We start from the raw sequence: 27,041 nt of genomic DNA, 5'->3' as shown, positions 1-27,041 counted from the left end.
TTTGTTTTAAAGAAAAAATTTATTCATTTCATTACAGTCTTCATATCATCTCTAAAACATCAGTGTTCACGTTACACCTTTGTTTTGCTCGGTTCCTTCAGCACAAGATAAAGATTTGATCCGAAAGGCTAAATGCTGTCATTTCTGCAACCGATCGACCAAAACACACAAACTAAACCAGCAGTATAAAGTGCAGAACCTGAACGTTTGGGTCGCAACAGCTTTGTGCTTTCTGGTCTGTACATTTATGTCTGCATGACCGTTAGATCCATAAATTAAGTTAAAAAATAAAATAAAAATGAAACCTTGAGAGAGCCGCTGGAATTAAATCATTTTTTAGACTTGAGTTTGTCTTGTGGCCGTTAGAATCTGTCACTGTCGATTTATGGGGGTTTTTTGTTTGTTTTTTAGACAATTTGGCCTCTGAATTTTCACATAAACTGCAAAAACTCAAAATCTTGCCAAGTAATTTTGGCTTAGTTTCTAGTGCAAATATCTTACTAAAACCAACTTGTAAGAAACTTTTTAGTAAGATGGAATCATTGACTGAAAACAGGCTCTTATATCTTGCTAAAAAGTTACTTAAAACGTTAAGCTGCTCAAAGTGAAGGACTGTAATGTTTTCTGCACATTTCCACCTGCAAAATAGGGTTAATATTTTGTATTTTGCCAAATAAATAGGGAATCCACTGTTACATTCAGAGCCAAGATTGGTTAGAAATCTTTAGATTAAATCAGATTCTTACTATAAAAACAAAAAAAGCAATATATTTTTACCAAACCTTTGCAAAAAATAAAAAATAAAATAAAATCCTGACCTTTCCCTTTAAGTATCCCAGAGGCTCTCTGCAGATTCTGTAAAAATGAGCTTAAAAATGTGTAAAAATGTAAATAATAGTGTTGCAGATGTTGCTTCAGTGTCTGGAAACAGCAGCAGTTAGAGAACATTTACAGCTGGTCCCGATAATCTCAGAGGAAAACACTCAGAACCGCTTAAACTAATAAATTAGAACCTTCAAGAAGAAAAACTGACGTGAATTAGCTCTCTGCTTTGGGGTGTTGTTTCAGAGAGGGATCCGACTCGCTGGCGCCCCCCGGAGGTCCCCGGAAGGAAGTGAGCGTTGATCAAGCTTTGGTAAACATTTCTCCCCAGAGAGATCTGGCTTGGATGCGAGAGCGCGGTAACGCATCGTTTGACTCGACCCGAATGGTAAGCATGGAAACAGCATTTCTAATAAAACCTTCTAGTGTTTACAGATTCATGTTGATGCGTTTACTGTACAGAGAAAACAAACCGTACCGATGCTTCACACCATCTTACATTCATAATTTACTCTTATAAACATTGATTTGATGTAACCCTCCCTGCTCAAATCAATTTGATTTAACTGTCCCGCAGCATAACCCGCCTCCACCTTACAGTGCAACCACAGCTTAAAACAAAGGAAGCGCTAAGCTTTCATTAAAGGAACATTTCATGTTTAAAGTTGGATCAGAAGATAAATTCCTGTAAAGCTCACACAAAAGCATGTTTTGGTGAAAAAAAGTAAACCTAAAATGTGGCGCCAATATTTCCTCTAATTTAATTTCATCTGCAAAAAATAAAAAGTAAATTCACATTTTGAAAAAAGTATAAGACAGCAAAATAGACAAAATAATAGAGTTGCTGGTTTTATGTATTCTGTTGTATAGGTGGAGGGTAAAACCATAAGATATGATTCAGATTTATTATATATTTTATTTAATTTAGATTTTAGAGTGAAACCAAAACTTAAACTCAATGAATATGAAATTCCTCAACTTTAGAAATCTGAACTTGAATACATTTTTCAGTAAAAGATCAAGTGAAAATTAAAGCTATCCTGTGATTTTCTTCTAATATGGGGGAAAATAAAGTAATTTTTGCTTGTTTATTAGCTAATTATTTAGTTTAGAAATCTGTTATTTTTGCCTTTTCTCCAGGGTTGATATGATTCAGTTATTAAACCTATATCATTCAGTGGCAACAGATGGAAGTACTGCTCAGAAACCACAACACATGCTGAACTCTATAAACTTTCTAATCCAACAGGGAGAAATATCTCTAATTCCCATTAAAAATGTTCCAACGGCAAAATAAAAGGCAAAAACTTTATTTTTGAGAAAAATAATTAGAGCAGGGACAACCGCCATCAGCTTCCAGTTTCCAAATTAAGAAACTGAAGAAAAAAAACTGTGAATTTCTGAGAACTGAGCTGAGTGCTGCCACCTGCTGGTCAGGTCTTAAACTGCACATATTTCTCATTTACACGTTTCCTTAAAATCAATTCGTTAAACTGGGAAAACAAATAGATAATTTAATCAAACCTAATTATTTCAATTTGTCAAATAAAATATTTATATTAAAAAGCTAAAAAAAATTATTTTTTTGTTCTACCGCATTTTTACTAGCATAAGATAAAATGTTTTAAGTATCAAGTAACACTTCATACATGTAAGGGTTTTGCTTTATTTTTATTATTTTTTCCCCCAGAAAATCCCCTTTTCTATTTGTTTTTACCTGATGAGCAACAATTATTTCATGTTGCACTTCAGCATAGGAATCTTTAAACAATAGAATAAATAATTTTATATGAATTTAACATATAATGATTAAGTTTTACATCAAATCACTTCAAGTACCCGTTTTATTTTTTAAATATATACAAATAGTATTTATTTTAACCAAGTAAACCTGTTACATATTTACTCTCCTATAATTTTCAATGCAACTAATAAATAAATTTAAATGCCCAGCAGAAACTGAATAAAAAATAAATAAAAAAAATGGCAATTATTCAGATTAGTAGTTTGATTTATAAATATTAAATTTTTATGAAATGCAATCCTGTTTTTTTTTTGTCTGTAACGGTGGTTTGTAAATAAAGATTTTAATCCACAAGTCACAGTAATTACAGCATCAGTTCAGCCTCCTTATTGTTCACTAACAGTTTTATAATGCAGTGTTACAGTTTAAATGCTTAAAACAATATTTTACCATAAAATAAAAAGTAATTCATCAGTGAATTTGGGAGAAAATGTAAACCTTAACACTGTGTGAGCTTTACAGGTGTTGCTAGGAAGATTTTAAAACGTTATTTTAAAACAGTTAATCTATTTTGTTTATGTTCAGATAAGCTACTCGGGTTTAGATTAAAGCTTGCAGCGCTGATCTCCTAATCCCACTGTGACTCCTAATCTTTTCCATCCTTTTCTTGAAGTAAAGCTTTACCAAACATCACCGTCTCTAAATAACCTCAGCGTAAACCTACATGGCTGCCTGTTAAAGATAAACTTTGTTCATGCTAAAAAGGAAATTATCTCTTTAGTTGCATATCATTTCTCACAGCTTAAAATGTTTTTTTTTTCTTTTCCCACAGCAAATCTCTAAGTAAATATATATATTAGGTATTTGTTCAGCTAAATATTTACGTATATTTCTGTACAATATATTTCTTCAAGTGTCAGGTGTGCAGATGATGATCTACGATCTGCGCCTGCAGTCGATCCGTTTCCACCAACGTTTGGTTAGAAACCTAAAAGCTACCAGTGGAAGGAGATGGAGGCAGCGCCGCCGCTGCATGCGCCGCCGCTGCATGCGCCGCTGCATGCACCGCTGCATGCACCGCAGCTGCTGCATGCGCCGCAGCTGCATGCGCCGCCGCTGCATGCGCCGCCGCTGCTGCATGCGCCGCAGCTGCATGCGCCGCCGCAGCTGCATGCGCCGCCGCAGCTGCATGCGCCGCAGCTGCATGCGCCGCCGCTGCATGCATGCTACATGTGTGGATGTGCAGAGCGGAGTCCGTGAACCAGTCCGTTCTGCTGGTGGAAGCTTCTCTTAAGAGTTCACATCAGAAAAGTCAGTGCAAAGTTCACCGTTCTCAGAATCCAAACTCCTCCTCGTCCTCCTTCGCCGGCGCTGGAAAAGCGAGCGAAGGCGGTCAAAAGCAAACCGGCGGCAGCAACTCCTGGGTTTGGTTTGGTACATTTTTTTTCTTCCCCCTCCAGAGTCGCCTCAAATCTAGAAGGTTGATGATGGATCTAGGAGTAACACACAGCACAGTCCAAAGGTGTGTGTGTGTGTGTGTGTGTGTGTGTGTGTGTGTGTGTGTGTGTGTGTGTGTGCGTGTGTGTGTGTGTGTGTGTGTGTGTGCTCGTACTAGCTAAGGGAACCGCCTCACACACTTCCTGAGTGGGTTTCACTCAGCCTGGACGGCCGGCAGCGGCAGCAGGCCTCTCTCCTTCAGCTGGGAGTGCAGGATGTGGAAGATGCTGAGCTGCTGCTCCGGCTGCAGCGTCAGCAGCTGCTGCAGCACTTTGCTGGGGTTCGGACCTCTGCAACACAAACGGCCCAGTCAAAGTACCACAGTGTAGAGAGAGCCCAACAAACGTAGCAATAACGCTGGAAAAGACGTTATCCTTGCTGCCCACCTGACGAAGCTGGCGATGTAGACGTGAGTGAAAGTCGCCATCAGGTACTGACAGTCGAAGCGGTCCATGATGCCGCCGTGGCCCGGGATGGTGTTGGCAAAATCCTGGGAGAACAGAGCATTCCATGACTTTTCCATGACTCTCCATGACTTTCGATATAATTGTCCATGACCCTCGTACAACAGGTTCAGAAAGAAAAGTGTAAGACTGAAAGACTAACTCCACCAAGCTGAAAAACAGCAAACATGTAAAAGTTCAGGCAGAGAGGGAGGAAATATTCTTCTTTGCAGAATTGTTTTAATTCAGGCACATAGGAAATTAAGGTTTAGGTCAGACTTTGACTAGGTTCTCACTACGGTTCACTGAAGACCCAGTGTCAGAAAATGCTTTTAAACCAGTGGTGTCAAAACCTTTAGCTGAAAGTCCTCAGGGGCCAAAATGTGTCTTTTCACCCCAATTAAAAACACAAAAATAAATTTAAAAAGGGCCTGCAAGAAGAGTGCCCATCACTTTGGACCCAGAGATCCAGCTACAGCTCGCACAGCCGGACTTGGCCTCAGGAGCTCATCCGTGCAGTACTGACCTGGTTCACTGTTATAGTACAATAGTTGAACGAGAAATTCAGTCCGACTGACGATTATAAGCTTCGCAAGGCAGTGCTCTAGTGATGCCCCACATGCTACTGATAGACTTCATGCTAACATTAGCATTTTGGCAAATTTTAGTTTATGCATTCATTTTAACACACTGAATGGTACAGGCACAGCTTAGTCCACATGCTTCTGACTCTCCACAGGTTATTGACTACACTGCAGCTTTCTTTAACATTAATGCTAATTTTTAGCATCAGAACGCTGGGTCCAAGCCGACGGGCACACTTTGGCAGGCCCCGGTTAAATTTCTTCAGGAACTTATGAACACAGCCGTGGTTGATTAGTTAATTTTAAACTCCTGGTCTGCTATTTATTTTGGTAACGGTACCAAAATGTACAGGATTGCGCAACACCTTGTTGAAACAATAATTACTGAAATTGTTGTTGTTGGGTCATTAATTTGAACACGTTTTGTTGATTTTTTTTTCTTGTTCTTTAATGAAGTTAAAGAACTTTATTATTATTATTATTATTATTATTTATTTTTTTAAATAATAATAATAGCAATAATACTTTATTATGAGTTAATGTTATTATTGCTATTGTTATTTAATAATAATAATAATAATAATAATAATAATAGTACTAACAGTAGTACTATTATTTAAGAAAAATAGGAATAACTGTCATTCTAATTTAATATAATAAATTATATTAATTTAATAGTTATTAAATGATAACTATGTTATTATAATGTAATACTGTTACTATAGCTATTGTTTTTAATAACAGCATGCTATTATTATTATAATAAAAAATAATAGCAATAATAATACTAAATTATAACTTTATATTATATTATTACTACTATCATTAGAAATAGTAACAATAATAATTATCAATATAAGTAATACTAATTATTATTATTATATTGATAATTTTTTATTATCGTTATTCACAATAATTATTATGATTATAATAATCATTTTAGTATAATACTTAGCAATATAATAATTATTATATTACTAAGTATCATATTAATTATTATATTAATTGTATATTGATTAAAATACAAATATATTAATATTCATATTATTAATGCTATTATCATTAAAAAACAATAGCAATAATAATGTTAAATTATAACTTTATGTTATATTGCTATTACTATTTTTATCAATAGTAATAATAATTTTCAATATAATAAATAATAATTATTATTATATTGATTAACATAATATTATTATTATTGTTATTATTACTAATAGTAATTATTATTATTATTATTATTATTGAAGTTGAGCTTTTAGACTCAGCGGTCTGTTTTTCATCACCAACTTGCCCAGCCGGGGAAGTTTCCTCTCTGAGATTGGCTAAATCGTCCCCAAGGACAGATCTCTTTTGGGTACGGTCTTCCAAAGTCGCTTTTGTAGCGCAGAAGTTGAGTTTTTACACTCAGCAGTTTTCCGTGGTTTGCTTCCTTGTCGATGAATAGATAGTCATCGAACTCATCGTACTCAGTAATGTCGTCCTTATGACTAGTTATATCAAATTTGATCCCTGGAAGCAGTTTGTTAAAAACTTTCCTCACTCCAGTGTTGATCAAATATCCAGCACCAAAAGTGAGCGGAAAAAACAACACCTGTTCCATCCTTGGTCAAACACCTTGCAAAGAGTCACTGAGCTGCTTTGATTTAACCTCCTGTTTGGGATCCAAGCATTTAGAACCTCAGATGTTCTTTCATCTATGACATAGATCTATGTCATAGATGAGGTCATAGCTACAACCAGTCACTGCAGTTCTGGGGGAATGTCTTGCTTCTTATCGTTGCTATGGAAACGGTCAGATCAGTTCTCCATGACTAACTATTAACCCTTTGCAACTGCGTCACTTAATTATTTTAGGCGCCATGACGAACTTCAGAAGGGTATAGTTCAAGAGGCTAGGGATTAAAAGAGGGATTTTAATGGTTAAATATTAAGTTTAGAATGACAATGGTATATTAAAACAATTAATTTAAGTAGGATTTTTCATGAATCCATCAGGTTTAAAATTCTGAATCATACTTAAGAGATAAATAAAGCAGTTTATAGTTGTGAGGATTGATACGAAATTGATAGGAAATGAAATGGAAAAATGCGATGTGAGCTCCTCTGTATTCTACTTTGACGGTCTATAAAATAATTTTATTTCACTTCTAGCAACAAGGAGAATGTTACTGGATAATGGCCCAAGTGTGTTTCACTATTATATCATCCTACAGCAGCGACAAACAAAACAAAGTAACTTTGGTAATTCTAACTTAGGTGTATAAAAATATCTGGTTTCAACTGTAAATGACACTTTCCAAATCTAACCAATTAATCAAACGTTAGATTGTACTTTATTAAAAACCTGTGCAGTTTGAATATCAAGCACTTTGTAAACATCTATAAAAGTCAAGCATTTTCAAGGATTTCAAGCACCCATACGAATCTTGCTATTGAGATCTTCCAACCGTCTTCATCCAGGTAAAACCATCTATGAGGGGAAAATACTTTTTTCACAAGAGAATAAACAGTTTAAAAGGGATTTAGGAAAATTATCATGTTTAACTGCCTCATTTACCAAAGATGGAGACGTTCTGCAAAGACCAACAGCAATTTGAGTGATTAATCAAACCCCGAGAGTTTTTTCCTGTATAATTAGATGAGGCGTTGAAGCAGGCCTGACAGCAGGTGGTGCAGTTTTATCTCGACTAACCACAGCAGAGAATCTGTGCTGCTGTTTGAGCGATCCGTCAAAAACTCTGCTGAGCAAACAGAGTCTTTAAATAAAACCTCAGCCGAAGCAGCCCAACCGATTCCTGCAACGGCTCATCTCAACCAAACATGGAGGAGCAGCATTCAGCTTCTATGCTCCACAAATCTAGAACAAGCTTCCAGAAAACTGCAAAACAGCCGAAACCCTGAGTTCCTTTAAATCCAGACTAAACCCCTCCTGCTTAGAGCTGATTTAGAAACATAATACATGAAACATATTTCACTCTTCAAATGTAATGCTTGTTAAATTGTTGACTGTGTGGTGTTTTCTTCATAACTTTGTAATTTTGTGTTTTCATGATGTAAAGCTGAAATGTGCTACACAAATAAACGTGATTAGTCTGTCTACACAGACTTTTATTGATGGTAAATCTCAAAGACGGATTGTCAGAAGAACCAGGAAAAAAAAAAATCAAGCTTCAGGAGATGAGACGTTCCTTACTTTGATTTTGAACGCTCGCTTGAAGCCGCTGGCAAAGAATCCGCCGAACGGCCCGATGAGGGAGGCGAAGGACGACAGGAAGATGCTGTGGATCTGGAAGGGGTAAAGGTTCACCGTTTTCTGAAATGGAAACAAAAAAACAGGATTTCATGACTCCATTCAGGACGTTCTTGAATAATAGCGCGGATGAAGAGCGGGTCTCACCCAGCTGAGCGTGTTCTGCAGCGCCGCAGGGAGCGTGTACTCCTGTATGACAAACAGATCAGACGGCTCACATTCCACCGTGAACCTGTTGGTCTCACTGTTGAACTCCACCGGACACACAAAGTACTGGAACTGCGACAGGAGGTAGGCCAGCTGACGGGGAAGAAAAAGACGTGAGTGATGCGCCGGTTACGGCAAATTTTACTGGATGATAAATTGTCCCAGAAATTATAGCAATAAATGAAAATATTTTCAAGTAGTAAAAACAAAATTGTCGTTAAAAAAAGGACTAGTTGAGCCCAAAGCACCAGACTGAAGACTTTTATCATCCAGTTTTTGGTAGACAGAAAAGAGAGAAACAATAAATCATCCAAATTCAAATTGTTGAGCTTGTTTTAATTTATAATGCGATTAATTGATCTAATGCTTATTGGGGCAGGCCTAGTCGGTGATATGAGAAAATAAAGAGATGTTGCATTAATAACTTTTGGAAAAGTTCTTTTCTGAGGTTTAATCTCAGTCCTAAACCTAATAATAATGTATTCAGGTTATCTGCAGGTGTAAACAAGTCAAATTTAAGAATTTCTAAGACCTTTTAAAGCCACCTTCAATTAAATTCAGAGACGAAAACACCAAGTATAAGGGATTTCTAGGGTGGTAAAGGAATGTTGTCTAGGTAACTGGCAATAAATTTCCATTTTATTTGCAAATTTTAAGACTTTTGATTAATATATTTAAGGCCATCTTACCTTTTTCAAAAGACTTAAGGCCTTAATTTTTTAGATACATTAATTTAAGGCTTTTTAAGGAAGTGTGGAAGTGAATAAGAAGAAGAAAATAAATCTGTCAACAGATAAAACATTAAAGATGTTTTTTAATCTACGCAGGCAGCAGGGATAAAAACAGAACTGGTTCTTAATCTGATTTAAGTGAGACGGTAGAAGCAATGGGCAGATGACCTTATTTCATATTCCCATGGTTCTCAAACTGTGTTGCGAGCATCACAGGTTGCTTCTAGATTTGTCCAAATCCAATCGCTGATTTAATGTCTTCCAGAAGTGGTGATGTAGTATTTAATAGCTTCCTGTAAAACCAGATCTTCTTCATCCTTCTCTGGGTTCTTAGAAACCATTTAGGGGGAAATGCTGAGCGTGTGATGAAGCTGTGAAACCTTAACTACTCACAATGAAGCCAAAGACCACCGTGGAGAAGAATCCCCCGATGAAACCCTCCCACGTCTTCTTGGGCGAGAGCTGCAGGGGGAACGAAGAGAGAAGAAGAAGTGAAAAGCTGTTTCCAGCATCAACAAAGCTGACAATGTTTTTATCCACCATTAATAAACCGCTTGTGATTCGAGAGAAATCGTTTTTTTATGCAGTACTTTGATCTGACTCGGTGTCAACAAGGAGATAAAATCCCACCAACGCACAGAAACAGACGTCTGTTTCATTTTAGACTATTTAAAATCTCTTTGACGAGTTTCTCATGACGACTCTCTAGCATGTCTTCACTGAAACCAGATTTGGTTTGACTGAACTTTAAAAGGAGAGATGGGATTGAACCTAACCTGAAAAGCAAAGCTTGCCTTTTCAGAAAGTATCTTCTCTCTGAAAACCAGAGCAGCATGACTTAGTTTTTCAAACTTGCACACCTGATAATCCGGCAGACTTGCTCGATTTACCTTTAATGGGCCAGCGCCCCCGATCCATTATCCAGGTCCCTTTGCACTGAATACCATTTTATGATTAATATTACCAACATTACTGCTGTCTTGATGTTCATTGTTCCTTCTGCATTTAAAAACCTCTGAAGACAACTTCCTTCTTATTGTAAACAAAATGGTGTGGCGTCAGATTTTAGAGCTTGCAGGATTTTTTTGTACCTTTCTAGGTAAACGATCTAGAGTTTGATTAAAGCACACTAACTGAATTCACCCTGAGTGAATCACAAAACCCAAGGAAAAATGCAGATAAAACCAGAGTATAGACGTTTGGTCACGATGCACAGCTGGAGGAAACCAAATGCAGCACATCAGCGTAAACATATTTCAACTGGAAGGCATAATAATTTGACACAGGCCTTGAAAACCTTGAAGTTATTGATCACCATGAACTTCCATCAACACCAAGTTTAAGGAAGTACAAGATAAGCAGCTTAGATTCATGATCAGTCAAGAACCGAAGGTAATCAGGTTTTAGTCTTCAGACACCTTCACCTTCAATTCTTAATACCAACCAACGAAGGCAACCAAAGCTCTTTACAGTAAAAGTTACATCACAAGAAAAACAGACCAACAGAATCCAACAAGAAACAAAGAGATAAGAAAAATGAAACTATGCTACATGGTAATAAAACTGTGAAATAAAAAGTCTTGAGCTTAGACTGGAGCACCACTTGGTTTGACGAGTCAGACGTTAAAACCAACGATTTCCACCTGCAGCTGCCCGTCACAAGCCGAGTTCAGTAAACCTACTGATAGGGCTGTTGTAAACGAATATTTTAGTAATCGAGTAATCTATCGATTATTCTTACGATTAATCGAGTAATCGGATAAAAAAAAATTATAAAATGAAATATTGGTAAATCTGGCATAATACCGGTGTTACTATCAGATATCAATATCAGTCCAATTTTTCATATTTGAGCATCCCTAACAGTTGCTTTTTTTGTAGTTTAGAAAACTAACCTGTAACAATAATAGCTCACTTTCTAAGTTAACCAGAAGAAAAGTTATAGAAAAATCTGAATTTATATTGAATTTAATAACAAAGAAGCAGGCTCACAAATATGCTTATAAAAAATGTCTACAATCCAGCTTTTAGTTTATGTATTCATCTTCAGTGAGTTTAATAGATTAATTAAACTCACCTTGCCACCTAACCTGTCACGCTTTGGGTTTGAAAATACGGGAAATGTGCCTGGAGTGGGAGGAGAGGGCGAATGAACGAACATGGGGTGGAGGGGAGGAAATAGACCAGCGGACTGACGAACCGTTAGACCGGGGGACGAACACGGGGGAAGCAATACGGGATATTTACGACACCTTCACTGGTCACACTCAGAAACTCATCTACCAGCCATGTACGATGCGCTCCGCCACCCGTTTCTTCAGACCGGGATATGAAATTTATTGTGCGGTTCGTCGGTAAAGCTACATTTACACGGTAAGCATCAGCTACTCAGCCGCCCGCCCTGTTCAGGCTATCCGCTCACCTCAGCGCTCTTCCCGCCGTTCGCTTTCAACCAGCAGCACCGTAGGAGAAATGCTGCCGTACTCCAGGCATTCCCCCAGTCATTTTAAGGATGCTTATTGGTTCCCCAAAAACGATAAAAAGTCGGGCATTATCATCAATCAATAAAATCCCCAAGGGCCAATCTTGAAGATTGGACTTTATGCCGCTGAGACTTAGCTTTTGTCAACAACTCAGAGGCGGAAGTGAGAGCTCCGCGCAACGCAAATGAAGTCCCGGCCGGAACACGGTGCGCTAACTAATAAAACATAAATTAACGAAGCTTCGAGGCAGGTAAATTTTCCTCGAGGAATTTTAGTAATCGAGGTACTCGAATCATTCGAGGAATCGTTTCAGCCCTACCTACTGAGGTCTTACGCTGGTTTCATGACATGCTGTTGTGGCTCAGCTAAAGTAGTGAAATACGAGGTCTCCGGTTGGACAGCTGGGCCCAAACGAGGTCAATAACAGGACAGAGGTTTCACACACAGCTAAAGACCTAAAACATGGCTGAGGAAAACTTTTCCAGGAACTGTTGACATAAATCAAGCTCATATTTCTTGCTGAAAACTTACTCGTGAGTTACTTTTGTTTTATTTCACGTGTACTAAGATATTTGATCAAAAATCAATGTATTGAGTATAAAAGAGATTTCCCACATAAATCAGCTACAACTTGCATTTAAAAGAAAAAAAGCTTGCTTTACCTTGATAAGAGGAGTTCTCCCAAAGAAGAATCCAAACAGATACGCCATGATGTCGTTGCAGATCACTATGGAAATGGGAACAATGTACCTAGAAAGCAGGAATGTCAGCTATGTGAGCGGCAGTTGAAGTCACAACAACAAGTTAACATTTATTCCATTTAAATTATTTAACTAATTAAAATCAGTTTCTATTTGGTTACTGCTGCTACAGGACACACAAAAACAGAGCACCACAACACTAGTGATGGCACATCGTGGCTGTCTGTGTCCTGCTTACCAGATCATTCCTTCAAACAGGTTCTGAATGACAAGGTGGGACTGAGTTACCACAATCAACAGGGTCACATGGGTCCAAGCAAACTGGAATGGCAAACACAAAACACAAACACCACAGTTTCACTGGACTGGAATGTCGTTGTGCCTGTTCAGAAGTGAGCTCGTGTCAGAAATAAAAGGAGTCCAAACAGGTGAATGACGCCGACGGAGGGAGACGATCAGAAACATCAAAATGAAGCAGGCGACAGACGGACAGAGTTCACACTGGAAATTCAGGAGGGTGCATGCGAAAAAGACCAAAATCAAACTGTAACGCTGCAGCATGATGAATGCAGGACGACACAGGAGCCAGAATTAGTCATATTTTGAAAATAATCAACTGCAGCCACATGATCAGCATGAATGAGTTCTTAACTTGGGGTTTTTAAATGGGTGATGTCAGCTTTTCTATTTTCAGAATGGAACGATTATGCAACATTCAGAGAAACTGAGCGCACAATTTACTTAAAACATGCACTGCAAAAAACACAAAATCTTACCAAGTATTTTTGGTCTAGTACACTTGGAATAAGAAAAAACTAAATTACAAGCAACTTTTCAGCTTGTTTAAAGTTAATAATTACTTAATATTGATGAAAAACTACTAGCTGTATAGGCAGATTATTTTACTAACAAGACATTTTCCCATGTTATAAGTGAAATTATCTGCCAACAGAACTAGAACTTTTTCACCAGTATTAAGGAATATTGACTCAAAACATCTTGCTGAGTTAATACTTGTAAGTTAGTTTTGTCTTATTTCAAGTGTATTTATTTGCACCAGAAACTAGACCAAAAATACTTGTTAATATTTTGTGTTTTTGCAGTGTCTATTTTATTCTAAGCTTGTGTGTCCAGTTTTTCTTTTTTGTGTTTTTGCAGTGTAATAATTCTGGACTTTAGATCCCTATTATTTTTTGGCAGAAATGATAGTTCTTTATCTGGTTTCAAGGCACAGTAACCCAGATAGACTTAAACTTTCCTCTGAAGGACTTTTCTAACGTCAGAACCAGCAGTGTTTGCATTGAAACATAACTAATCTTGGCATTAGTGATTACAAAGCAGAAGTTTGGCATTAGTACCATTTATTGTTATTTTATGACCTTGTGCAGTGATTGTCTGAACGCACGATGCATGTTAATCTAACACAGCAGTGGTTGATAAGCTAATTTAACCACCTGCTCCACTGTTCATATGTTGTTGTGTGTGGGTTGCCTTTTTATTATTAATATTTTTATTTTAGCTGAACTGAAACTCACCAAATTCTGCAGCACATCTACCTGTTAAGGTTGTCATAGTCAAGCTAACATAAATGACCTAATTCATTCTCTCTCACCAACTTTTATTTTTAATTAAAACTTCTTCTTGACCTGTGAAATGTTGTACTATGGAATTTCGTTATCTAATTAGTTATGTTGGCAAAGCACTGCATCCTTTTTTCTTCTATATATGAAGTGTACATTTAAGATTTAGTGCGTTATGTTGACAACTTGACAGCTAAAGCTAATGGTAGTCATCGTCAGCAAGCAGAATCTGTTTATGTTGCAACATAAATATTTCCTCATAATATTAAGCTTCAGGACCCAAACCCTGCAGAAAATTAACAGACGATGTTTAAAAGCCGGGTGGTGCCAGGATACCAATTAAATAAAGACCAGTTCTGCCAAGAACAGCATTAGAAGAGCCAAGTATCCAGCTAGTTTTACGCCAGTCCACTGTTAACTGCAGAAATTCAGTGTTTAAGTTGCATTATTGTAGCGTATTCTGCTTTAAAAGCCTTACAGGCCAAAATAACTTCACTAGTGCATAAAATCAGTCCAAATTAAAGTCTTCTCAGTTTGACGCATGAAAAGCAGAGAACAGACCAAGAGGATGGACAGCAGGTTCAACGCAGTGAAGCAGAGGAGATGGTTACTTTGCTGATACACACCATGTAAAACTGCAGGCGGTAATGTTTCTTCACTAAACTCAGCACAAACATGCAGAAACCTGTGAAAGAGTAAACAACATGCTGTCAGTTTTACTCAGCAGTGTACAGTAGATTAAACAACAGTCTCCTCTGTGCTGTAGGGAGTAGGTGAACCATGCATTTCATTAAACAACTTCATATGTTCACTGACATAATAAAAGTTACAATAATTACACAACACCTAAACCTGCGGTGCACTAAACTGAAATGAGAGCTGCTAATGCTGGTTTATGCATCTTGTCTGATGAGCTTTAATGCAACGCTTTGACTCACTGTCAGGCGCTTTGGAAACTGTCTGATAACCGTATCACTCCGCAGGATGCTAAGACCAAAGACTCGTTTTATTCTGTCCACTGAAGTATTTTCTTTATAGTGGATGTTTTATTTTAAAAAAATGTGTCAACTTTTTACATATCTAACATAAAAACACACCTGAGTGAAGTTGGCCCCCACCTTCTTCAAATCTAACAAAATTGGTGTCAAAAGTTTGTGCTACGTTTGTGTAGCTGCCATTATGTATTATAAATCATAAATAAATATATCCTTCAAACCAGACAAAATTGATGTTGATCAATTTGTGCAGCAAAAATTTTCTTTTGTGCTGCCATAATTTTAAATATGACCTCTGGAAATAAAGACGTTTCCAGAGGTCATCATCAATATTTTCAAAGCAAAAGCAGCACAAACTTTTTTTCTCGCTATAAAAGCAGAACTGAGTTGACTGACACCAAATTTGATTGATTTTGTAAATGTGAGCGTTGGCCTTTGACCTCTGAAATCTTTTTCATTAATATCTTAAAAACAATAGCTGCACAAATAAAAATTTTGCTGCACAAATGTTTGACATCAATTTTGTTAAATCTGAAGAAGATTTGGGGGGCAACTTCACTCAGATCAAAAACACAACGGGGCAACTGGTGGAGTGACCCAGCGCCCCTAGGAACAGGCTCAGCTAGTTTACTGGGAAAATCCCTGGAATTAAATTAAATTTAAGGCTTTTTTAACGCTTCTTGCTCATAATTTCAGAGGGTGCTGCATGTGAGCTGGTGTAAGATCAATAAACTGTCCAACCAGCAAATGAAAGATCAAAGATAAAAACAGTAAAAGGAGGATATGAATGAGCTCATGTGATTGTAAATCAGCGTTAAAGCTCCAAGGGGATTTGTTGCTTTTTTTTCTTCAAAAAACCAATGCTGTTTGAGGATGGAATCTGAATCAAAGGGGTCAAAGGTCATGTGTTGTTATTCCAAGATACTGAAGGCGACTCACCTGCGAGGTACAAAGTGAAAGAAATGAAGCGGTGATAGCGAGAAAGGAACTGCAGAGGCTCCTCCCTCCGCACCAAAGCCCCAAAGTAATCCGCGAGCGTTTCACCATAGAAGAAGTAGTTGACACAAATCAGGAAGTACCTGAGGCAGAAAGCACAGGTCTGGTGCTAAGCTATTGTTTGGGTCACTGGGTTGACCTGTTGCATGTTAACCTACAGAGAGAGTGAGAGTGAGAGTGTGTGTGTGTGTGTGTGTGTGTGTGTGTGTGTGTGTGTGTGTGTGTGTGTGTGTGTGTGTGTGTGTGTGTGTGGTGACCTTGGTAGGAAAATAAAAAGTGTTCATTTACTTCCAGCATGGCAGTGATCTTTGCTCTGATCTTTGCATTGTGTGGGTGTGTATGCAAAGTGTCAACAGCAGCAGCAGGGTGGGGATGCTACACACACACACACACACGCATGCACGCACGAACACACACACACACACGCATGCACGCACGAACACACACACACACACACACGCACGCACGCACGCACGCACGCCAAAATATGCAAATCTCACAAAGTGTAATTGATACTGTATTAGTTTAGATAGTAAACAGTAGACTGGGAATCATAATGTATTTCCTGTTTAGTACGTCTGCGTGATTTATAAAAGGAAACATTTCCTGCTCTAAATTTGACAGAAGCGTCAAATTTACAGCATGTTTGCGGTGGAGATTTTTATCTCATAGCTGAAGCTATTTCAGTTCTGATTAGGGAAAGGTTTGGTTGAAAATTATTCTCCACTATTACAGCTCCAGGAAAAGGTTGGACACATTGATCCCACATCAAATTGGAGATTTTAAGAGTATTTTTAACGATGTGGCTTCAAAATAAAACATTTTTCATACCAAATCAGATTTTTCTCACTTCTGTTTGTAAACAAGAAATTAAAAATGACAGAAAATGTTTTTACACTACAAAAAATAAAATCTCACCAAGTATTTTGTCTAGTTTCCAGTACAAATGTCTTAGTATACTTGAAACAAAACATAACTAACTTACAAATAACTATTCAGCAACATATAGGAGCTTTTTTAGAGCCAGTAATTCTTAATATTTATTTAAAAAGTACTAGTTCCACTGGCAGATAATTTCACTTATAACAGAACAAATTTTCATTACAAGTGAAATATTTATCAATATTAAGGAATTATTGACTCTAAAGCTCCTTTATCTTGCTGAAGTTACTTGTAAGTTATGTTTAATTTGAACTATATGTATACAAAAACTCTTGGTAGGATTTTGTGTTTTTGCAGGGTTTAATTCTTAAAATAATCAAACGTAAAAATAAACTGCAGAAAACTTTTCCGTTTTAAGAGAACACTGCCCTTTAAGAATATTTTAGACCAAAGTGAAACTTCATGAGACACATTGAAAAACTGCAGCATAACTGTGTGTTCATAAGATGTAGCTGCTGTTTAACGTATTAATCGATTTTCCTCACCAACTCAGAGTCCTGAACCAAGGCAGCTCATAGGAATGGTAAACTCTGTAGCCGATGGTGATTATCTCCTGGAAACACTTGATCTGCACACCCATGACCTGGAACACAAGCAAAAGGAGAGTCAAAAAACAAAAAATTAAAGTTTATTCAACTTGTACACACAGCAACCGCATGAGAGTTTTATAAATTAAAGTTTTGTCTCCAGTGTGACTCACTGCGACTTACCACAAAGATAAGCATGATGGGTCCCATGTAGATCATAAGGAAAAAACCCGAAATCATGCAAATGGACAGAAGTCCTCGTATCCAGTAGTTCCTCCATCTGTGAAGAATTACAAGCTTTTAGAGAAAATGCATGGCTGTTATATCAGATTTAACATGAGGGTATAAATCAACGATCAACAGAAGAACCATCACATTTCAACAGAGGACCGTGATTAGCAGAATATTTGAATAGAAGTGGGGAAAATATTAATGTTATCTGAGATAAAGAAATAAGAGTTATGAGAGTAAATGTTTAGATGAGATCAATATATCAATATTTATCCTGCCAAATGTGATTAATCACAAGTAATTGTTAATCATACCCAATCACTACTACTTAAAAACTGAATTTTCTATTTACTCTGGTTTTCTTTCTCAAACAGTCTGAGATTTATATCCCTCCTCTGCTGCGTCATTCATTCAATTTATAATTAAAAAATAAAAAAATATTTATTACAAAGGACAACTCAGACTTTTTTTCCTCAGAATTCTGAGGGGAAAAATCTAAATCTGAATTTTGAGAAGAAAAGTCAGAAATATGTTGAAAAAAAGACAAGAAAAAAATTACAATTCTAAGAGACAAAAGACAAGAGAGAAATCTGAGATTAAAGAGTGAGATTTCAGATTAAAGAGAAAAATCTGAGACTGAAGTCAAAAATCTAAGGGAAAAAATTACAATACTAACAAAAAACTCAAATTTGAGGGAAAAATGTCAGAAATCTGATATTAAAGTGAGAATTTTGAGAAAGACAAATTGAGATTAAAGTCAGAAATCTAAGGGAAAAAATCTGAGAAACAGTCTTTTAATTAAATCAGAAATCTGAGATTGAAGAGCAAAATCTGAATGAAAAGGTCAGAAATTGAGATTAAAGTAAAAAGTCTGAAGACAAAAATTTGAGGAGAAAAAAAATCAGAAATCTGATAATAAATCAGATTTCTGAAGAGAAAAAAAGATAAAAATTGACATTAAAGTCAGAAACCTGGGAAGGGAATTTTATTTTATTATTTTCTAAATTCATCATCCCTTTTCCTCTTCAATAAAACCGTCTTTTCCTCATCCCTGTGTGATGTAATGCATTGCCAATGTGTGCTTGCTGGGGAAAAGCTTCGTATTCACTGTGAAATGTTTGTAGCTCTGAGGCGAAACCTTTCAAAACACAGGAAGTGACCTCACAGGAGCCAAACTGAGGCGGCCGTCTGTGAATGGAGGAGAGAAACCGCTGCATCAGGAGAAACGCTCTCACTGCTGAGTGCTCACTATCCCCTCCTGCAGTCTTCACCTCCAGATCCATTCATCCCTCCTCTGCTGCGTCATTCATCTCAACCCACCGACGTCCAATGGTCACTGAAATCTAAGTCCAGCTTCGTCCTCTTCCCTCTCTCTGCTCGGCGCCCTTTGGCTTGATGAACCTTTACGCACCATGACCTGCCAGTCATCCAGCGGTCACACCCTCCACTCCTTCACTGCACAACAAAACAGCCCATTGTCGAGGACTTCTCCACTCGATAGTGTCGATATCTCTGCTGCCGTTTGCGTTCATCTTGTCAGACTCTTATCTTTCTTCCTATGTTTATCTCCGTCAGGCACCAGCAAACCAAAACAAACTCTTCGTCTGGGGCAAACTGACATTTCTGCTCCTCCTGAAGCCTCTGAATGATCATAATTGTCAACCCATTAGGAACAATAAATATTCAATAAAAATGTGTACAATATGCAAAAATGCCACAAAAAATGTTCGGGTTGAGTTTTCTGCCATTTAGCAAATAGAAATAATTTTGATGATTCCAACTGACCAAGAAGAAGAAAAGATCAGTTGGATTCAACCAGAGTTGGGCAGCAACTGGTTACATTTACTCAATTACATGCAAGTAACTTTTGTGAAAATAAACTTACTTTTAGCAGTATTTTTACTAAGCTGTACTTTTTGCTTTACTTGAGTAATTTCCTTTTGAAGTATTTCTACTTTTACTTGAGTAAACTTTCTGGATTTTCTACCTACTGGATGTTTTAACCAGTAAGTCACCAGACAGACACTCAGCTGCAGCTTCTGTTAAAGTTTCATCCGTTTTTTATGGAAAGAAACTGATTTGCTCGATTCTGTTTTTTGTTATTTATATGAATTATTATCATTTCTGTCCTAAGAATACCAACATTTCCACTTAAATTTATATTTTGGTCAGTCTGATAATGTAATTTTTAAATATTGAATGATTGATAATTTGATCAGTTACTCGATTAATCAGTTATTCTGGCGATTAATCGGATTTTAAAAATGGCCTTTAAAAATATGAAGATATTTTTACTTTTTATACAATATTAGACATACATTAAAAGATAAATAAACAAATAATTTTTAATTAAGAAAATACATGTTTTATTGCCTACAATGAAATAACGTAGCGTTCCTTTAGTAAATCTGAACCAGGAGAAGCTAAAACTATGCAACTTGAGGAGTGTTGGCTAAAACAGACAAGGATCTTTTTTTATCTGGAATGTAAAATATTTATAAATTTATATATTTTCACTTTGGGCTTGTTACTCCCTTGTTACTAAAGGAGTTGACGATTATTTAAACAATTCGTTTCAGCTCTCCTCAATTCAAAATATCTATGCACCATTTTCTGGGCCCAGTTAACCTTAATGCAGTGTGGAAGACGATTTTGTTTTTTGGGGAGGTTTGATGTTTTTCTGAGTGTTTCTGTGGAAATAAAATCAACTGTGACTACTGACCAAACTTACAAACTGAGATCTCTTTCTGCTTGCTGTCAGACTTGGTGTCGTCTCTAAAGATAACACATGCATGCAAATTTAACTTTAGCTGCAGTCAGGCCTGGCTTATCAGAGCTCCTCTGATAAATGCTGCCATCACTTCTCATATGAAATAACCAACAGAAGCCGTTTGAAAACGTTCCAGGAAAGAACATGCACTGAAGAAGGCAGAGGTTTAGTTAAGAAAAAGGCCAATAATCAGCCATCTTTGTGTGGCTTCACAGAATGGTGACAACAGAAAGTATCAGACACAAGAAAATAGGGCTGAACACATTGGCGTTTCATATCAGTCAATGTCAATAATTATTGATTTGTTTTTTGTTTTAAATATCTGAAATACTACCAAAATGGTGGCATAACTTTTTCTGTTGTATCCACAGTTTTCACTCCACATTAAGCAGATATGAGGCAAAATCTTGCTTAGCAGAAGATGGTTGCTAGGTAACCAAAGTAGGGGGGGACTTGAAACTACCCAGCAGGTTGTTGCTAGGTAACCAAAACGTGGGTGGGTGGGTGGGTTAGTTGATTCCACCAACCTAGCTTAGCTAGCAATGAGAAGCTGAGCAGTTAAAGTCTTTCCTCTGCCTACATCCCCGAGATTATCTATTGATATTGATTTATTTTCAATCACAAGATACAATGTTATTGATTTATTGTCCAGCTGTACGAGAAAACCTTCAGTGTTACAGAACAGATGCATATCTGCGTTTGAGGAGTACGTACTTGGGAGGAAGCCCCTCCAGAGCTTTGTTCAGGCATTCTGGAGTGTTGTCCGTGTCCGCTGTGGAGGCGGGAACATCTGGAGTGTCCGTTTTGGAGTCACCGTCACATTCTCCCTCAGTGTCGCCTGACAGGCCCAGCCTGTCGTCGCCATCGGCTTCCTGCCAGAAAAACAAACAAAAAAAAGCAGATAAGTATTTAAACACTGACTCATAAATAGGAGTTAGCAGCTCAAGAAAGCATTTAAAAACAGGAGAGATGAAATCATGTAAATATTGAGAGAGTACTAGAGTTAAAAAGGAGAAATTATTTTGTTGCAAAATCGTTTTTCTCAGAATTGTCAAATGAAATCCATCCAACTTGCAGACTGACAACTACAGAAGACAATATGTGCCTCCATGGTTACCAATGGTCACCTCCAGCGTTATTTTACATTACAGTGGGGTCATGTCCTCCAATCCCCAACCCAAGAACAGATCCAGGATCAAATCCTCCTCGATGGAGTATTAGGGCCGTTGCAGACAGAAAAACAGAGAAAAGTACATTTCTGCTTAGAAATGTTCTAGAACAAATCTTTTGAAAAAACAAAAACTCTTCCTAGTTTAATCTCAAAACTTCTGAATTTGTCCTTGAAAATGTTCGACTTTTGGGGCTCAGAAATTTTCTTGTTTCTTCCAGAAAGTTTTTGACTCTTTGACCTCAGACCTCACATGACTTAGAAATATGACAGCTTGAAATTGAGCCTCTGTCTCTTTAAGAAGTTTCTCCACACTGACACTGCGCCTTCAGCTCATCACAATGTTCCTCTATTATACCATTTACAAATATTCTTAGGAGTGTTTGACTGAGAAGCAGATCTGATGTAAATATTACCAGATTTGCACCAGTAAAGAATAAAAAAATACTTTAATAATTTAAGTGTCAGATTGCAGCACCAAGTTACAGGAGCCTCCCAGGATATTTATCACAAACAAAATGTCCTTTGATGCAAATATAAATAAGAGTTGCATATTATACACTGATGCTTATTAACTTTTAGTATTTTGTAAAACATTTTTTGCAACATTCAATCATAAAATATTAAACGTTGCATAAACAATCAAAACTGGAAACGGTTAGTTAGTAGGGACTTAAACACACATTTGTGTTAATATGTGTGATTAAGACGGTTAATTGTGTTCTTGAGGCACCTCCATTAATTGATCTCAACGAGGTGAGCTGGAGATTTTCCCCCTGAAGGAACCAGCTGCTGCGTTTCCTTTCTTAACTTGAGACTCTCTGCTGTTCCTCCTCATCCTGTTTTTACCTTTCATGGGCTCTTTTACTCAAACGCTGCCAAATGTGGTTAAACGGGGTCATCAGGGTTAAATTACAGAGCCTTAAGTCCACAGACGTAATGAGCTCACAAAATGGGAAAGCAGTCGGGTTGCAGTGTGGGTTACTCTAGTTGGTGTAAAAACAGAGACAGAGGAGATGAACCTGGATTTAAATTCAGGATAAAGGGAATAGGGAGTATATCTTTTCATCTTTTGATAATTGTTCTGCTCTAAAACGATATATTTTTGCTAAATTTGACAGAGAAACACTAAAGATTGGTTTGGTTTGTAGAAAGCCATTGATGATGAACCAGAACCAGTCATGGTAATATTCAAAATAATGAACTTCATTAAATATTCCAGTGTTAAATGGTCATTAATGTGTTCTTGCATTATTATGCCATCATTACTTAAAAAAGGTCTCAAAATAAAATATAATTTATCGGAATAATTTCTGGAACAATTTATCATCCAGCAAAACGTGTTATTATGACAGGTGTGGAGTGTGGTTGATTTCCAAAAACGACTCGATTTCATGCAAAACTGAATTATAAATCAAACAGAGGACGTTATTTTAGCTGCTAAGCAAATAAAACCTTTAAAAATGTTTTGCAACATAAACAAGCAGATATGAGTAATTAAAATCCCATAATAACCAAGAATAATTTCTAGAATGACTAGAAAAATGTGCATGTGTCCTAAGCTGCTGAAACAAACAAATCTACTGCAGAGAATCTTTACATTTTTTTGTAGTGCTGATTATACTGATTGATTATTTTGACAGAACTCTTCACCCGCCTGTCTTCCTGCAGCTCTTCATGTCTCTCAGAGCTGCAGGAACTGGATGATGTCATTTTGTCCCTGCAGCTCTGGGACAGAGAACAAATGTCTCTGTTCTATCAGAGGATATATTGACCTTTAACCTCGCTTAGAGCTTTGACAACAGGAAAGAAATCGCTTCAGGACATTGAAAAAAGTAAATAAATAAAAAGGATGAGATCGTTCTAATTAAGAGTGAGAATATTAAATCTGGTTTCAGGTCATTTCATTAACTTCAAATTGTACAAAGTTTGGGAGGAAAATGATTCATCGTTTCTATTATTCCATACAAACAGAAATCTGAAAGGTGTGGCATGCATGTATAATTAGCCATCTCTGGCTATGTTTCTGCCAGCTTTGCATATCTAGAGATGACATGATTTTTTTGTTTCTCAAACCAGCCTAAGATCAGTGACCCTAAATGGAAATGCACTGATCACAGCTCTGAGATGTGCATAGCTTAAAGGTGACCTTGATGCTTCCTAAAACAAATTAAGATAGGTCTAGGGGCCATACAAACATTTCTTGTACAAAATAATTCTTAGAAAATGAGATTTTAATCTGTTCCTTTTAGAATGAGCTGTTTTATGGTCTCTTGTCATTTTAAATTCAAAGAAGCTGCTGCTGGCCACGCCCACAGACTCAACATTTACAATCGCATGTGAAAATGGCTGCAAACAGATGTGCAATTATACAACCATATATATTTGAAAAGCAGAAGTGGAGCCTACTGCAAAACCAACAAGAATCTGGCAAGTGGTTTCTGGATGGTAAGTCGACTACAAAACACTTGTCTTTTCCAGCAGCCATTGTAAAGTGCATACAGCAGTAAAACCAGCTGACCAAACTTGCTGGAGCTCAGCTCGGGTTGCTAGGTAACGGGCCAAACTCTGTTGGGGTTGCTAGGTAACGGCACAGTGCCTGCTGATTTACATTCCAGAGTTTTTGAAACGGCTCATTTTCCAGACACCAAAAGAATTTAAACTTTTTGCCAAAAACCGGTCAGGTGTTTTTTTGTTTTCTTTCTTTGTTGTATTTTTTAAGCACTTGGGCTGTTTTTAGAAGGAATAGAAACACAAATGCAAGTACTAAAATGAGGGGAAATTTACAAATTTTACACAATAGTTCAGTCCCCTTTAAGATAATTTTTTAGAACCTCAATATGTTTTAAACCTCCTCTCTGATCGGTCTGCTGTGGTCTCCATGATGCTGTTTGTCCTGTAACAGTTGGGATTTTAAAGGACCAAGCTGATTAAATCACAGCCTAGACAAGTTTCCTAATCCTTGAGGGAAGAAGAACAATCAGCCGCAAACACCAGAATGAAAGTGCGACTTCCTCAGAGAAGCATCTCCATTTTCAACAACGCTGCTTTTTTCCCCTCTGACAAACTGCAGTGTGAAGCAATAAGAAGCTTTCAGCAGCCAAACAAAGTCAGGTGGGAATTTAATGCTCATTGATACAGATGGATCAATGGAAACTGTGGGCTGCCATTCAAGCACCAATTGTCTCTTTAATTCATGGCTTTACCCTGTGCCAGTTAAGCATCGTCAGCCTGTTTTAGACTCAACTTTAAGCCGAGTTCAGCAGAATCGCAACAGCCTGGGGGATCGTCTTTCAAGATTAATTTTATTTATGAAAACATTGTAAATCAAGTCAAAAATAAACAGCATTTTAGAATAAATACATTTGTGGAATCAGAAAGCCAATAATAAACATTCAGACAATATTTATTTACATCTTGTTGCCATTTATTTCAGGTCATGTGACAGTGATGCAGTGCATTTTAAGGTTTTATTAAGCTTGAGAAACTTTAATAGAAACTCCAGGTGTGTGTCTGGTGAATTTTTGTTAAAACATGTTTGTTTTTCATTCAGTGGGTAGAAAATCCTGAAATTTTACTTAAATAAGAGAAGAAATACTTTATAATAAAATTACTCAAGTAAAAATAAGAAGTGAAAAGTAGTAAAAATACTCCTAAAAGTGAACTTTTCAAAAAAGTTACTCAAATAAATGTAACTGTTTGAATGCAACCCAACTCTGTTGATTTATCTCATTTTTAATGCCTCATTATTTTAATAATTATTTACTTCATCAGCCCCTTTACTTGATTAACTTGATTGTGTGGAATAATTATTTCTAGTATTTCTATATAAAATACTTAACATGGTCCACTTAAATTAGTTACAAAGTCACTTAGAGACAACAAAGTCAATGTTTAAAAGTGCTTTAAATCCTTTAGTGTTTAATCCAGACATAAACTTCAGGATGACATATTTATTATTAGTCAGCAGCAGCCTGACGAGTCCGGCTATGATAAATAGGTGAAGGTATCACCTCAACCCGAACTGCTCCCAATCGGAACCGTATCCGTGACCGAGCTGCGGCTGAAGCTGGATTAACCAGCTAACCAGCCTGGCTAACCCGGCTCTCCAGCAACAACCAGCCGGACTGGTTTCCAGGACGAGGATCCACGGTGATACCGGTGTCTCCTTACGCCCGAAAGGTGCGTTTTACCTTGTCGCTGATGTTCTCGGCGGTGTCGGGGTCTCCTCCACCGGCGCCTCGCTTCCTCAGCTCCGTCATGTTTCGCTCGTCTCGCCCCCGGGACGTTAATGTGTCACATAAGCCGACTCCGAGGGCAGGGAGGGCGGGGAGGGAGAGAGGGAGAGGACCGGGGACGAACCTTGGAGTTTTAACAGCCGAAGTCCGGGATTTTTAGAGCCGGTTCGACCTCAGAGGCGGTCCGAGAAGAAGGTCAAGTTTCCTGAAAGTCAACCGGTGCCGACAGCGCAGCTCCGCGGGACGAGGCACGGCTGCTTTACCTGTTTGTTTACCACCGCAGTCCCTGCTTTGCCTTTTTTACTGCTGCGAAGCACGAGAAATCATGGACACCACTTCCGGCGAAGGCTTTCAAAAATAAAAGCTTTTCTCAGGCGCGGTTTTCTTTAATTTCCCCTCAAAAGTCTAAAGCACATGTGTCAAACTCAAGGCCCGCGGGCCACATGTGGCCCGCCATGTCATTTTATGTGCCCCCCCAGCATTTTATAGGCCGATGATTTACTTAAAATAGGATTTGAGCACGAATTAACTACAAACTACATCTCCCACAATGCATTCCGATTGTTACCAGCCAACATTACGGCTTCTCGCCACTAGAGAGCAGCAGAGTCACCTCAAGCTGCTTATTGATTTTCCCAGCGAATAAAACTGAGACATCGACAAGCTAACATCAAAATGTCCAAGAAAAGAAAAATCGATTTACAAGTAAGACTGTGAATGAAGATGTGTGTGAGTTGGTGTCAGGACGGCAGGTCGCGCCAGACTTTTTTTGTTATCCGTTATCCTGACCGACAACATCATGTACTATTTTTATCCGTGAAATTACAATCATATTAACATCGGCCATTTAACCGCATTTTATGCGGTTTAGTTAATATTCACCGTGAATCCAGATCCCATCACAAATTAAGCAGATACATGTATCTACATTTTTCTCGTAGTGACAAAAACCACTGACTGAGGCCCCAATAACTTTTAATAAATTGAATTAAGCGGCTTCACTTAAATTAGCCGCTGGGGTCCTGGTTCCCATCTGCAGAAAAATCTGGATCTGTCTGATCCAAACAGATCAACTGAACTCTGGGTGTTTTACCCTGCGCGGTCCGGTGTGCCTTTTTACCAGGATTTT

At 37.6% G+C, this 27,041-nt stretch overlaps 1 protein-coding gene across 2 annotated transcripts; it reads right to left on the bottom strand.

The window, feature by feature from the left end:
* cds1 (CDP-diacylglycerol synthase (phosphatidate cytidylyltransferase) 1) lies at positions 1-26,205 on the bottom strand. 2 transcript variants are annotated; one of them, XM_014994645.2, is made up of 14 exons: positions 25,868-26,205; positions 21,221-21,378; positions 17,689-17,785; positions 17,464-17,561; positions 15,980-16,119; positions 14,672-14,730; positions 12,704-12,786; positions 12,427-12,514; positions 9,675-9,743; positions 8,491-8,643; positions 8,287-8,406; positions 4,450-4,553; positions 4,179-4,353; positions 1-4,059 (listed from the first exon to the last, which is right to left on the bottom strand). In XM_014994645.2, the coding sequence occupies exons 1-13, from the start codon at positions 25,934-25,936 to the stop codon at positions 4,218-4,220; spliced, it is 1,374 nt and encodes a 457-aa protein (XP_014850131.2). In that variant the 5' UTR covers positions 25,937-26,205; the 3' UTR covers positions 1-4,059; positions 4,179-4,217. The 2 variants fall into 2 exon arrangements, with proteins under 2 accessions (XP_014850131.2, XP_014850130.2); XM_014994644.2 differs by having other exon boundaries at positions 1-4,353.
* Positions 26,206-27,041: the final 836 nt, after the last annotated feature.

Source organism: Poecilia mexicana, unplaced genomic scaffold (genome assembly GCF_051168715.1).
Source record: "Poecilia mexicana isolate PSO_F unplaced genomic scaffold, ASM5116871v1 scaffold_9, whole genome shotgun sequence".
Taxonomy (NCBI): domain Eukaryota; kingdom Metazoa; phylum Chordata; class Actinopteri; order Cyprinodontiformes; family Poeciliidae; genus Poecilia; species Poecilia mexicana.
The sequence above is the reverse complement of the archived record's forward strand: the minus strand, read 5'-3'. Positions and strand labels throughout refer to the sequence as shown.

Bases quoted from the DNA above. Each gene is read 5' to 3' on its own strand.
- cds1 (XM_014994644.2), bottom strand. From the start codon at position 25,936: ATGACGGAGCTGAGGAAGCGAGGCGCCGGTGGAGGAGACCCCGACACC. The intron at 17,562-17,688 runs GTAAGTCGCAGT...CTTGTGTTCCAG, and splicing joins CCATCATGCTTATCTTTGTG to GTCATGGGTGTGCAGATCAA. The intron at 16,120-17,463 runs GTGAGGAAAATC...TTTCTGCCTCAG, and splicing joins TGGTTCAGGACTCTGAGTTG to GTACTTCCTGATTTGTGTCA.